Raw genomic sequence first — 14860 nt, forward strand, 5'->3', positions numbered from 1 at the left:
AGGTGGCAGGACCAGATTTGGAGGTCACCATTGCATTGGGCAGATTCAAATTAGCCTGGACATTGATCTTGGTGGGGTGGGTCAAACGTTCGTAATGACCAGGGCCAAATTGGGAAGCCACTGTGTGTTGGTCATAGTCAAAGTATGCTTCGGCATCTGACTTAAGGCTGCTGCTATGAAACTGCTAACTCCGAATGGCATTTGAAGGTCATACGAACACACGGACTCAAACTCGAATTTTGCATTCGGTAGAGCTATCGCTGTCAAAACTGACCGGTCGAAAGAACGGGTTTCCAGTCACGGTTGTGAAAAGGAGCCGTAAGCATGGAGAAAAGATTCAACGCCAAGTTCTTATCTCATTTTTTAATGTTATCGTTCTGAAAAGAACCCGTCTTGAAACGCAAACATTGTGAACAAGCCGGTTATGGTGCTCTGCTGGTGACCCGAAAGACGCGGGTTGGATCCCTGCAGCGGCAGTTGCATTTCGATGAAGGCGAAATGCTAGAGGCCGGTGTACTATGCGATGTCAGTGTCAGTACACGGTAAAGAACCCCAGGTGGCCGAAATTACCGAAGCCTTCCATTACGGCGTCCCTGAGTGCCTGAGTCGCTTTGGGAAGTTAAACCACTAATCCAAACCAAATCTTTTTTAAGAATGCGAATTTTGGGCTGTGAAATCCCAAGAGCTAAAAGATATTTTTGAGCTGCTTCAAACAGAAAAGTATCAATACATTTTCTGAACAAAAAGATTCATGTTCCACAAAATTGTATGTTTCGTTGCGCAGGATTTAAGGTTGCAATCTTGTGCAATAGCAAAAACAACATATTCGACATCTTTTGAATTGGAGATTTTTTTTCATGAAAACTGCAGTGTTTCTTGCAAAAATAAGGTCGACTCCAACACACCTGCTTATGTTCAAGTTAATAAGGCGCGTGATATGTCATTACTCTCCTCGATCGCGCTGGCATTCGCGCACAGCGCAAACATGGGAGGAGAAATGAGCCCGCGCAGAGTGAGCTTGTGTTGTATTGTCCGCCAAGAGCGATGAACGCGGCGCTTGGCGGCTCTCGCGTGAGTAATGGACGCTACGGTAGCCGGCCATCTCGTGAACCCAGTGAATGAGCAACGGTCGCGGCTATTTGCGGGTCTGACGGTGGCATGGAAGGCCAGGCGATTTGGTGCAAGTGGCTCCTCTTCTGCAGTGTGATCTCTCTAGCAAAGTGCTGCGAGTCTAATGCGATGGACGGTAAGTGGTTGGAGTACGTTAAAGAGAGAGTGAAAGAGACTTTATTTGGCAATGTCAGAGAGGGACTGCCGCTGGTCGAGGGCGGTGCCCCTCTGTCCAGGACTCCAGTGGCTGCGGCGTTGTCTGCTGGGCCCAGCCGGACTAGTTCAGGCCGGTTTTGAAGAGTTGAGACCGCTCACCCATTCCTTCCTCCCAGACGTTAGATCCGCCTGCCCCGAACGTGGAATGACAAGAATTCAAGCCATATTTTATCGCGCCGTTCGTAAAGGTGCTGTGGGTGGTTACTAAACGCTGCTATCTTGCCAAAGTCACTTACACCTTGCCAGAACGAATTGCCGTACAGGGTGGTAAGCAAATATTTATTTTGGTATACCGACGCCAGAGCCCTAGCCGACAAACTATACAGCGAGCTACAGACGCACGACTAGCATGACTGTTCGAACTACGTGACCTACTCCTATCACGGATTGTCACCACCAGACTTTTTTAAGCAATGCAACAATCCAGCGAGCACATATTGTCGACGCATCAGGATCTGCGCATCAGCTTTGCACATATAAAAGGCGACAGGTACAAGGATTACGTGGCTTGGTATGGCACTGCCACTTCGTCAGACAAAAAGCCTATCATGATTTTTGAGAAATAGAGGGAGAAGACCTTTAATGAAAAAAAAAACAGAATTTAGACGGCGTTTAAAAAACGCTGTCATGTTAGTCAGCGTGGGGAAGAGAATTTGGATAATAAAGGCGGAAGGAGAGCGGTGCGGAAAGGGTAAAATAACAGAAATAAGGGGAGAAGGTAAAATGCAGCCATTAAATGCGTACTTAGGTGCATCGGCGAGTAAATGCTTTTGGACTCCCACGCAACCGAGAAAACGCTGTAAGTTCTGTTTGTGCGACTTTAACGAGTAGAAAAATCGCCGTATACAACCATTAAATGCTGCGTTTAACCGCTGCAGACGTTCACATCAATAGTCGATGAATTGATTGATTGAAAACTTCTTTACTGGCGCAGAATTTTCTTAGAGCATTTGGGTGTGCCGCCTAGTCCTGCTGTACACTGGTTATCGCTGCCGCATTGGCCTTCGCCTGCAGCCAATGCTGGTAGACAGGGTCATCGCTGAGCAGAATGGCTTCCACTGAACCTCCGAGGGGTTTGGAATGGGGTCATCTTTGGGACTCAATTGACATGCCACACCATGTGGTATAGGCTAGCTACCTCTCCGCAGTTCCCGCACTGCGAAGAGTATAGTGTGCAATACCACTGGTGTAACCTAGGTAGTGTTGAATATGTGTTTGTTAGTAATCTTCTAAGGGTGTTCTTTTTCGATTTATTAAGGGATTTATGTGGCGTTGGGTACGCTTGCCGGCTGTTCTGAGTGGCGTGGATAGTCAACATACGTTGTTGAGGCTACTAAGTCATAGCACGCTGCATAGTCGCCAGGGAGAGATGCCCGGTATAGAACAGCTCGGGCATTCCTGTGAGCAGCTTCATCTCCTCCTGGTAGTTCCAGGTGACCGGGGAGCCAGATGACTGAGGTCTGGAAGGGTGGATGCTTAGTACGAAATCACAGCCCTTGCTTTTGAATCAACCTCGTAATGAGGTTGCTACAGGCGTTCGGTGAGTCAGTGAGGACAACGGCTTTTTGGCTCACAGCTACAGCTAAGGCAACAGCTGCTTCTTCTGCGTGAGTCGTGTTAGACGTTTTCACCGAGGCGCAGTTGACCAGCGGTCCTGAAGGGGTTCAGACCACGGTGTTCATTACTCCCTCATTTGGCCTTGCTGCGTCCACATATAGTGTTGGGTTTTTTCGTCCCATGCCTTCTGCACGGTCGCTCCTTTTGATTTCTTATCTTTATTGTTATGTGAAAGATGCTTATTCCTTGGAATCGGGTACACGTTGATGTGTCTCCTGACATCGCGAGGCACACCTTCCCTCTGATCTACCGTATAGGGCAGACTTATGTGGACTTTTTCGAGCAGGTCTCTGCCCGGTTTTGTGAGGGCGAGCCTGTGGAGTTGTGAGAGCCGTTGTGCTTCCACATCTATTCGAGGGTATTATGCACTCCTAGAGCCATGAGCTTTGCCGTAGGCTTGGAGTTAAGCAGCTCCAGCGTTGCCTTGTAGGATGTCTTACTCAGGGTCTCCAGCTTTTCACTGTTCCGTCTTGGAAAGATTAAGGAATGCCGTGTCGTACATTAATATCGAGACCACGAAAGCTTGTTCCAAGTGCTTGAGGTCTCTTTTTTTCATGTCACAGTGCTTATTCCATGTACTGTGTGTCATTCGGAGGGTTTGTTCGGTGCACGTAGAAAACCCCTTCAAAGTAGTGGCGTTCTGTCGTCCCTGAAGAATATATTTCCCTAGGATCGTGACTTCCGTGTGTTGCTGAATTGGTTGGTTGTCTATAAGCACCGTGATATTCTGCGGTAGTGGTTTCCTCGGGTTTTTGAGGATGAGCAGCTCCGACTCTTCGGTGAGCACTGGCGTACAGGTTCACCATGTCGGCTGCTGCCTGAAGGCGCTCCTCAATCTCGGAGTCGATATACGCGTTGTACCAGTAGTATCTTCCGCATACAAGGTGCGTTTGAAGCCCGGGATTGTTGGTTGGTTTAGGGGGTTTCAAGGGGTCCGGAAATTTTGGCACCTGGTGTTCTTTAATGTGCACTGACATCGCACAGTAAACGGGCCTCTAGAACTTCTCCATCGAAATTAGACCGCCGCCGGGATAGAAGCCGTGTTTTTTGAGTTAGCAGCCTTAACCACTGAGCCACCGCGGCGGCTTAATGCTCGAGATTGTGGACAGAAGGGCTGGTAGGTCTTTCATAGCCAAATTGAACTAGAGGGGTGACAGTACCGCCCCTTGCAGTATTCCTCGCGGTCCCAAAGTAATGGGGTCCGACTTCATTTCATCTGAGTTAATGGTGGCTTGCCTGGCAGATAAAAAATTATTTGATGGAGTTGCAGGCTCTGGCGCAGCAGTTGGTATCCGCGAGGCCTTGCAGGTTGTTTTTATGAAAAATGTTATCACAAGCTTCTTTTTGAATCAAGCGCCAATATAGCTCTTGTCTGCGACCTGGGAAATTCCTCCAGGGGGTCCTCATACAAATGCAAGAAAGCATCATGTGTCGAGAGGTGAGGGCGAAAATCGAATTGATTATTAAGTAGAAGTGAGTTGCCTTCTAGGTATATACTGAGTTTCGTGTTGAAGACCCTCTCGAAGAGCTTGCCCAGACGCGATGTCAGCGATATCGTTCTAGAGTTATCCAATTTTAGTGGTTTCTCGGGCTTCAGAATGAACCGAACCTCGTGAGTTTTCGAGGATATCGGTAATGTTCCGGCAGCCCAATGTTGATCGTTGAAGTATTCCACCAATGAGGTGACGCTGACGTCGCTGATGTCATATAGGAGCCTCGCTTTTATTCGATTTGGACTTGGAGCTGCATTCTTACTTATGGTAGCAATTTCTGATTTTATTTCTTTCGTGACTGGAGAGTCTAGCTCCGGATTTGGTCCTCATGGTCGCAATTTGTGATCTTACTTCTTTCGTGACTGGAGCGTCTAGCCCCGGATTTGGAAGCCCAGAGTGTTCTGGTGTTCCACAGCTGGGTTCGTGCACGGGTATATGGTTTTCCAGGTCGTTGTTAGTAGGCGTGGTGGTGTGTATGATCTTCGTGAGTCTGTCTTGAGTGGCTGACTTGCTGCTTGTAGGGTCGATTAAAAATCGCAGGAGATTCCAAGTCTTTGACACACCTAACTTTCCTTGAATACGGTCACAGAGTGAATTACAGTTCTGTCTGGCCAGGAAGATGGCGTAGGCTTCCGCTTTTCTGTTGATTTCCTCTATCTTCGCCCTGAGTTTTCTGTTAAGTCTCGGCCTTTTCCACCCCTTCGTCAATGAGTGTCTTGCTTCCCATAAATGCAGAAGGTGTATGTCGACCGTGGGGCACTCTTCCGTCGTCTGGACTTTCTTGGTGAAGGTTTTCAAGCTCTCCATCTCACCCTGCACCCAAACCTCTATATCTGAAATAGCGTTTTCAGTAGATGCCTCTCCATCTTTCTCAGTTAGGAATTCTTGCAATTCTAATTTTTATTTGCACTTAGTCGTGCTTACTTCTAGGGAGAGGATGAAGTGATCCCTTCCGAGGTGCTGTTCGGTATTTTTCCAAATGTGGTTGCGTGTGTTCTTGGTGAACGTCAGGTCTGGGCACGTATCCCTGCTAACTCTGTTGTCCAGTCCCGAAGGGTAAGTGGGATCAGTGAGGAAATATAACTCTACTTGCGTCGCTATTTTTTCCAGTTTTCTACCTTTAGGCGTCGCCGTCTGGTAGCCCAATGACGGTTGCGGTGCGTTAATGTTGCCTCCAATCACTCCATTCAATACATTCAATTCAATACAAGACATTCAATACGTACGTGCTTGTAGCTGCTCTTTGGAGGGGGATAATAGTGACATAGCCGTGCACTATATTCTCGAGAGGGTCGTGCAGTACGTCAGTGTATAAGCAGTTTACTGATCTTGATGATGTTATGGAGTCTCCGAGTCTGATAGGCAATAGGTTTTTAAATTAGGATAGCTGCCGGGGGGATAGGAGGAGATTGAGAACCGCCTGCTTTCTCTTGTATCCTGGGCAGTTCGCGTGCCAAACCTTTATTCTAGTTTCGACTGGCATGTCGATTTCGTATCTGACGGCTCGTACATTTGCATTGTATGAGCGAATTTGGACTTGTGCCTTTTATCTTGTTGTTCCTTGCGAAGCGCGGAAATTGCTGTCTCCATATATCGCCGGTTGTTAGCAATCTGCTCCCGAATGTCTTGGAATTGTGTGTTAGCATAATGCGGATACGCTTGAAATTCCTCTTTAAAGCCTCTAATTTCTTGAATAATTTGGTTGATAGATCTCACCTAAGGTTGGCTGGTAACTAGGTACTACTGGTTGCGTTTGGTTTTGGGGTGGTGGTGTGGTGAACACGTTTATTAAAACAGTCTTTATGTTAGGCATTCAACAGGTCCTGAGCCAAGGTGAAGAGGGCGCGTTGCAGGTTCAGGTCCCGGGAGGCAGCCAGATGGGCCATGGTGGGTGTGGGGGGAAAGACTAGGTGGGGACTGGAAGGCTGAGTGGCACTGTGTAAGACAGTTTTCTTCATCTGCATATGTATGTGGACAGTTTGAGCACTGATGTGTGGGAGTGTACGGGTACGAAGGAAGTTTGGCTGGTGTATGAAGGAGATTAAATTGTATTCGGTAAGGATGGGAGCAGCGGTGTTAAATCAGCTGTCTAAATTTTGCTGCGTGTAGTATTCGTCGACAGTGAGTTTGTAAGCGCTGACTGCGTGTACCGTCGGTGGGCGCGTCCATGGGATTCCCGGCGCCCGGTGTATAGTAGTGTAGGCATCCTGGTGAGCCAGCTCACTGCTGGGAATGCCGATGTAACCAGGGATCTTCCGAAGGGTCACCGATCTTCGGCTCAATGCTGTGAGTGAGGCATCTAAGGCCTACCGGGTAGGGAAGGGGAAAGCTCTTTCTTTATCTCAGGCATTCAACAGGTCCTGAGCCAAAGTGAAGAGGGCGCGTTGCAGGTTCAGGTCCCGGGAGCCGAGCTGGTTGTGTGAGTGCTGGTTGTAGAGAGGGAAGGGTAGAGGAAAAAGCATGCTGTGGAGCCCGCGGTTTCCATGAGGCGGGCGTCTGTGTAGGCCACCGCCATAGTCTCCAAGGGTGGCCTGTGGTTGTATGCGTACGCTTGGTGGCGCCCTGCGTGTGTGTGCGCGGATATGTTACATGGAATGGGTGCGAGACGGAGGTTAGGGGGTAGATCGGTGACTGCGGTGCGTCTGGGAAAGACACGGGTGCGTAGGAAGTCTGGAATAGTATCCACCGACCAGACGGTGAGCTGGGCAGGCGGATGATTTAGGTTTTGGAGATTTCGATGAGGAACAGGATGGGTCGCGAGTTTGGCGATGTACGTTTTGAAGCGAAATCTTCACTACGCTACGTTTTCAAGAGGGTAGCGTCAGTGCAGTCACGTGACAGATGCATGTGGTGTCACGTGGCAGGTCATGTTACCTACTGGCGTCATCACAATCTCCCCACCGTGGCAGGTGGCAATGGCCTCATCGGACTGCCCCATCTTCAGTGTGCCATGCAAAGGAAGCGTTCGCTTCTCACCAGAGTTAAACAAAGTTTAAACCACAGCTAATTTTTAGGATTTCTATTTTGTTCAAAGCTGCCAACTCTGTGTTATTGAGAGGGGAAGTAGAGGAGAGAGAGAGGGAATACCGCTCTTACCAGCTCACCTTGAGACCCGGTAACTGGCCCGAGTGCGTCTGCTTTAGGGCCCCGAGGACGTTGGCCTGGTTCTTCACCCCATGGGATCCGTTGCCCGCCTCCACGTGACGCGCGTTGCACTTGGAACCGCTACCGCGGCCACGAGAGATGAAGCGAGAGCAGGAGGTTGATGCCGATGCCGCTCGCCGTCTGTCTGCAGGGTGCTTCCTCCTTTGCGAACTGCTCCTGCCTTCTTCCTCGGGTTTTGTTGTCACCGCCGCCTTCGAGGACGTGTTAGTGGTATTAATGTTCACGGGCTTGTAGAATTTGTCCTTACAGTCCCTCGAATAGGCCTTGTAGGCCTTGCGCGGGCCCTTGCATAGCGCGCAATTCAGTTTTCCGCCGTTCTGGCAAACTGAATTCCTGTGTTTTGGGTACACGTCTACTCGATGACCTGGCATTCCGCAATTGACGCAAGCCGCCTTCGCTTTCCTGTACATGTAGGAGCGGAGCTGGGAACACCCATAGTTGACTGTCAGTGGACCCTCCTGCCCGGCGAATGAGATCACTGCCAATGCTGCCTTGCCCAGTCGGTGCATTCGCAGGATTTAATATTTCGGTGAGGAGCCGCCTTGGAGTACAGTGTCATGTCTCACTTTCGGCCTGATATTGTGTATCGCACCCTTATAAACATCCTCCGGTAAGGCGACGTAGCTGGCGACCGTTGTAGTCTTGTTATCGAGGCACAGATGCTTCGAGGCGAAAAGCGTCTTCCTCACAATGAGTGCACACCATTTATACTGCTGTCTGACAATACACAGCGTTGGTTTTTCCTGAAAAGGAAGGTATATGGGGTTTTTCTTTTGCAGCCATTGAGTGGGCGTTGCGGGTGAAGACCATGCCGCCTTATCGTTGTTTCGCCGGAACCAATTGTTCCAGCCGTGGCTTTCTTATTCCTTCGGGAGGTCCTGTGAGAGCAGCTGCTGCTGCTTGGATGTTGTTTCGTGACTGGCGTCCATCTCTGTTAATCCGTAGTACTCATGGCTTTGGACGAACGCCTCCGCTGCTCTGGCCTTAGGCTTGGCTCCCTCCAAGCGGAGACGAAAATTGACACCGGCGCAATGCCGACAAATCGGCACTCACCGTCTCACAGGTTGTATCATACGGTTTCAGGCATTGAAAGGAACTCGTTGGTGTTTTACAGCGGTAGGGTAGGCGCCCGTCCATGGCTTTCGCATCGTCGCCGTCGGCGTAACCGGAGGGTACGTTAATGACATCCTCCCACCGGGTGGATGTCATTAACGCACCCATCGGTCATTAACGCACTCACCTTATATCCCGGTCAGCCTGGGTCCCATAAGCCTACGGGTGGCACTATTTGGAATAGCCGCCTGCCAGTGCAGGGTGCATCACTTGACTATTACACCAGTGCGATATGAGGTCACTGTATCTTTTGTACCACAAAATATCCCCAACACTAAACGCCTAAACAGCTATCGCTGAATCTCGCGTTACATTGTCGTAACCGATTTGCGATTTTTTTTATACGATGATCTGAAGTTAGAATCACCCGCAATCGAAGACTGACGATGGAGCCCATGTATCCCACGTCCGCACTAGACGGACGCTGGCAGCTTCATCGATGAAAACTCTTGTTTTCGGCCGAGGCTATCTTCTCCTTTGTCATCCACTTTTTAGCGCGATGGTGGTAAGGGTCGCTTACAGCGGCAACATCGGCGTCGTGTTGCGAAAAGCAGGAGGCCAACCGGCCAGCTGGGTCCAGAGATGGGCATCCTCACGAGGGCGAACCCTCATGAGGGCAGCCTCATCCGCACCTCATGAGGATTTCACTCGGTGAGGTGAGGGTGAGGGAGGATGGGTGAATGAAAATTCCTGAGGACGAGGGTGACGGAGGAAAGACGTGGCGAGGTGATGGCGATGGAGGGAAGACATGATGACGTGAGGGTGAGGGAGGACAAAATGCACTGTCTGAGGGTGAGGGTGGTGGCCCGAACCATACTCCGGGCTAACATTTTTTAGGTGTGCAGCCGAGTATGAATTACTGTTTTAAAGCGCTACTTCATAGCGTGAAGATCCCGGGGAAGACGTAGTTTCTGCACTCTGGAGGTACACGAGGCGAACACGAAACGCGGGTGCAGCACAGCTTCTCCGTCGCCGCGATGTACTAAACCGCTGAAAAAATCGCTCTTCTAACTCAAACGCCATATTTTTAAAAACTGTTTAAAGCATTTGTTGGCACACCCTGTATAGGACGCTAACAAGGGGCCACTGGCCGGGACATGCGGGTGGAGGCCAGTCCAACCGGAACCATGGTACCGCAGTCTACGCTTTCATTATCTGCCCCGAGTCTGTCGGATGATCAGAGTGCAGAGTAAAACACGTAGAAGTTATACCTAGCAAGGCTAAGTTTTGGGCCTTTTTTGCCGGAATGAAGTCCGATTTCAGCTCAGTGAGGTTTCACAGAATTGGCTGCAGCGCAAAAAATGCTTCTACGAAATTCCACTGTCAGATCAAAGCCCCTTGGCGGCGTTGGTGTGGAATTTTTTATTCGCACTGTGAGTAGTTCAGTAGTCTAACCTTCTTCTATTTTCTACTTTCTCTGGAACTACGGTATAAGAAAGCGGTGCCGCAGTGTGGTGGGCAAAGTTAGGGCGAGCAAACACCGGAGGTCCCGAAGTCACGATGCGGATAGTGATCGAGTGCTTCACCGGTGACTCTCTGGTATGCGGCTTTGTGAGGTTGGGAAAATCAGCCAGCGCTTTCGCATACGGCGAAACAGGGCGAGAGCGCGAGGCCCCGTCGCCACAGTGATGGAGAGTACGCCGTTGACGAAGAGGTGCGTGCTGAGGTCTATGAGGCGATGAGCTTTCATGTCGACGGCTAGGTTGAAGAAACTGAGGTAGTCCGCGCCGAGAACAGCTTGCGAGACGTCAACTATAATGAAGATCCAGCGAAACGTGCGGCGCAATCCGAGGTTAAGCGTCAGGGACCGTGGGCCGTACGTGCAAATGGGGGAGTTGTTGATCGCTTGGAGCGGGGAGGTCTGTTCGTTGCGACGGCGATCTGCCCAAGAGGCCGCTAAGACGCTGATTTGTGCTCCCGTGTCGACCAGGAAACGAGTGCTAGTAATCTTTTCCGAGACGTAAAAGAGGCGGCAGGGCCGTCCACCCGCACCGCTTGCCGCTGTCAGTGGCCGGTCACAGTGTTTCCCGATCAGGAGCACGGGTGTGTGCACTTGCGGGCAGAGCTGCTGAAAATACGGTGGCACCAGCAGACAGCCGAGGGCGAGGTGGCTGGCGGCGGCGTAGCCTGAGCCCCGGCGGAGAACGGCGCGGCAAAGGCGCGAGGACATCGAGCCGCCCGGCAAGAGCATCAAGTCGACATTCGACGCCGGAAAACTGAGTCTGCGGCAGTAGTTGGAGGCGGACTGCCCACAGAGCAGACATTGGGGAGCCGTGAGTAGACCGCAACACGATCAGCGAGTTCAGCGAGCTTGTCTAATGAAACATCACCCGCAGCTGCGAGGATGGGATCATGTGTTGGGGAAGACGCTGAAGGAACAACTCACGCAGAAGTGGGTCATGCTGAGCAGCGGAGTCTCCCAGAAGCTGGCGCATGCGACGGAAGAGCTGCGAAGAGCGGCTGTCACCAAGCTTTGTAGCGCTGAGGAGCTGCTGGAGTTTGCTGCGCTCGGACGCTGACTTGCGGTCGATGATAGCGGCCTTCAACGTGTCGAAAGGTCGAGCCGAGTCCGGCGAGGTGATGACGTCCACTAAGTCCTCATCGACGTTAGGAGGCAAGGACGACACGAGGTGGAGGAACTTAGTATCCTGGCTGGTTATACGTCGCAGCTGGAAATGCGCCTCAACCTGCAGGAGCCAGGCGCGGGGGCTATTGTGCCAAAATGGCGGCAGGCTGACTAGCTGGAACGTGGCCACCGAAGCCCCAAGAGGCTAAGGGTTCGGGGGCGTGTCGCCGCCAGTAGGCAGGGCGTAAGAGCAAGCGGAATCCATGGAGGAGGATGGGGTTGCGTGTTCGAAGCTGGGTCACCAAATCTGTTGGAGCTAAGGAGAGGAAAAATTAGCTCCGACAGCGTTGGGGTTCGAACTGTTTATTTGCGCTGCTCGCGCTCCGGCGGCCTAGCCCAACTTCCTCCTCCTTGTCCGGCGCCGCGTGCCATGGCCTGCGAGCCGAGCGCGGCGCGAGGGGCGCTACAGACCTGTGACCGCGTAATGGCGCGCCTTTTTTTACGAACCATATTTCTAGCAGGTATGGTAATGAATTGATACTCAGTGTTTGGGTAAGGCGTAGACGTGCAAGCAAAAAAAATTACGGGCGGTTTAGCTTAGGATTAACCATGAATTATCGTGCGCTAGCACCATTAGTCCTGTTTCGCATGGTTTATTTTAATTTTCTATGCTGTTGCTTGGCCTGAACGTGCTTTCTTTGGTTGATGTATTACGTGACATAAGTTTGCGGGTTATTGCATTATTTTAGACTTGTACTGCTGTAGAATCAGTCATTCTCTATATTCACAGTTACCTGAGAGTCCTGATTCCACTCCAGGCGCGGAGGTGCAGCGGTTAAGATATGCGCCGCTGCCCTGCGATGGCAGGTGCTGCCATCGGTGGGGTTTCTGAGACCTATGGCGTTCCTGAGGAATGTCTCGCGACTAATCATTAAATTAAACAGCCGTGGTGGGCAGTACGTTTGCTCACAATATGACGGGAAGCTTGTGGTGACGTCACAACGTCACGCCAACAAGGTGGTCGACGTGCTAGAAGCAGGTTTCGGAGAGACACACAACCACTTTTCGGTGGATTGGAAGCGCTAGAGCACTAAAATGGCAACCACAGGAATCGTTCACTCTAGACTCGGGGAGTTAGTGATTAAGCCCAAATGCTGCATTTTACCGAGCCGTCTGTTTTTTTTTTTCAAGTGACCTCAGTAATGATTTATTTTGAGCGACTGCATAAGAGCCTGACTGTAGCGGAACGCCGGTACAGCACTGGGAGAAGACAGTAAAGAAATAAAAAATTTAAAGCAGCGGGAGCGGGATCCGAACCCATGGCGGCACTAAAAATGAGATCCACTTGCCGCTGCTTCAGACTACTACGCCATGGCCAAATCTTTTTGTTGCATGGTATTTATTACATTGAAAATATATTAACAAAATTATTTACAAAGCTTTTAGGAAACGCCACGACAACGCAACAAAGCACTAGGCGTGAGCACTTCCTCAAGAGAAGTGCTACTCCTGTTTACAATCGGTCGGTTCATACAATTTCCTCACATTAACAATCAGTTGGGAGAAATCTTAACATCCTGCCTGTACTAACTGCCAAGCTCTCGTTCTGTGCTTGCAATGGCATCGTCTTTTTCATGTATCCGCGTTCACGAGAATTGTTGAAAGTGCCAGTCTTTCACGCTGTAGTTAGAAAGCGCGGTCTTCAACATCTTCCGTCCGTGCGCTTGGAAGCGTCATCAGGCGAGCATGTAGCAAATCGCACGAAATGGTGGAAGATTAGAAGTAGTGAAATTCATAAGACCCAGTGCAATCGCGATGTCATCGGATAATGATAATTAAGCGGCCTACAAAATTTCCTTGTTCTGAGTCTATTCTGTGCTTAGCAGTTATTGTAATTAACGTTGTAAACGCTACTGAATTTTTTTTCTAAATACTCTTGGCATACATTAGTTTTTGTACACAGACACAACAACGCGCTGACTGATTTTAGCAGTTCATTTTAGCACAGTGGGCATGGAAGCAGCAAACGAGGCAGCATGCTAAGCAATCCTTTTTGCTTTGCTATCCAGGTTAGTGATTCCAAACCTACACATCGCTACAGGAGTGACGATCGCTTTCTAGTGCTGCTGCCCTGCCCACTGTGTGTTCAGCGTTTCCTTTCTTGCGTGATCGCATTACCAAAAGATCTGTTGTCTTCTAGCGGTGTTGAAACAAATCCTGGTCCTATTGAAAAACATATGCTATCGGAATTCATAGAAGGCCAAGGCAAGATAAATTCAACCATGGAGGGCCTGAAGGTGTCTAAAAGCATAACTGAGAATAAAGTTTCCGGTTTAACTCAGCGAATTGCTGGCACTGAGAAACAGTTGTCGGGCCTAAATGTCTTAGCCACGAAGGTAAAAGACATGAAATCGGATATATCGGAACTTCAGTACAGTTAAAAACCAGATAGAGGATTTAGAAAACAGAGGAAGGAGAAATAACTGGATCATTTACGGAATAAAAGAGCTTAGCGAGGGGACTAGCGAGGAACTGGATAGGAAGTAATTGATGATGTAATTTTTCTGGAACAACTAAGTTAATAGTAAGCGCTGTGGAAAGATTCTAAAGGGTGCGTAAAAAGGAAATAAATAAGGCACGACAGGTCATTTTGAATGTCCTCGACTTCTGCGAAAAAATGTCAGTATTACGATCATGCCATTAACTCAAAAACACTAAATTCAGCTCAAAATCCAAACACCAAAAAAGATCAAAATCATTAGCTGAGGACTTTTCTAAACTAGTTAGGGAAATACGGAAACAACTTTGGAAGAGCTTTCAAGAAGAGAGGAAAAAGGGCGCCAAGTTTTAAAGCTAATCTATAAGGTAAGCATTGATAGCGTACTGCATGGTTGGGATGAAACAAAAGCTCCTCACTTTAGGCTTAGAAAGAAATCAAACCGACTCCGGACTAAGATATCTCCGACCCTGAGCCCTAACCTACCCTCCTAACCCTAACCTCCTGCAACCTCCTCTGCTACGGAAACAGAGTTACACAATTTTTGTTAGGTCATACCACGCTTGCCATATGCAATTTGCAATTTAAATAGTCGCCGCCTGGTTATGACCAATCCCCCTTGTGGGTATGTGCCATTTTGTGAGGGGAACAACAACAACAATAATTGCAGAAATGTCATAAACAAGACAACTTGGTTGGAGGCTCTTCTGCTTTTGCGTGACCTTGAAATAGTGGTTTTGACAAACTTTTGCCGTTGAGTTCGCTACCACTGGCTAAATTTCGTACCGAAACGATTGTGATAGTAGAGGTGGAGGTGTCAGCATTCAGTTTAAATCATCCCTGCAAACTTTACCAATGCTTGATGTACCCAATGTTGAGTGTATTTTTTGCATAACGTACTATGGTAGCGTTAGATATATTATTGGAGTAATGTACAGGCCCCCAACTCTACTGTTGCCGTATTAGACGACCTGAAATAATATTTGTGCACGAATTTTAAACCCGAAAATAGTCTTATACTGTCAGGATATTTTAATTTGCCCGAAGTAGACTGGTTAAATTTTTTCAGTTAAAAAGCATGAC

At 49.3% G+C, this 14860-nt stretch overlaps 1 protein-coding gene across 1 annotated transcript in view; it reads left to right on the forward strand.

Moving 5' to 3' along the window:
* The first annotated feature begins 1128 nt into the window (after positions 1-1128).
* Positions 1129-14860, forward strand: part of LOC144119265 (uncharacterized) — a 59628-nt gene continuing 45896 nt past the window's right edge. The window contains exon 1 of the mRNA XM_077651934.1: positions 1129-1246. Within this exon, the coding sequence (XP_077508060.1) occupies positions 1159-1246 (88 nt within the window). The 5' untranslated portion in view covers positions 1129-1158. The remainder of the gene's footprint in view (positions 1247-14860) is intronic.

The sequence above is a fragment of the Amblyomma americanum genome, chromosome 2 (genome assembly GCF_052857255.1).
Source record: "Amblyomma americanum isolate KBUSLIRL-KWMA chromosome 2, ASM5285725v1, whole genome shotgun sequence".
NCBI lineage: Eukaryota > Metazoa > Arthropoda > Arachnida > Ixodida > Ixodidae > Amblyomma > Amblyomma americanum.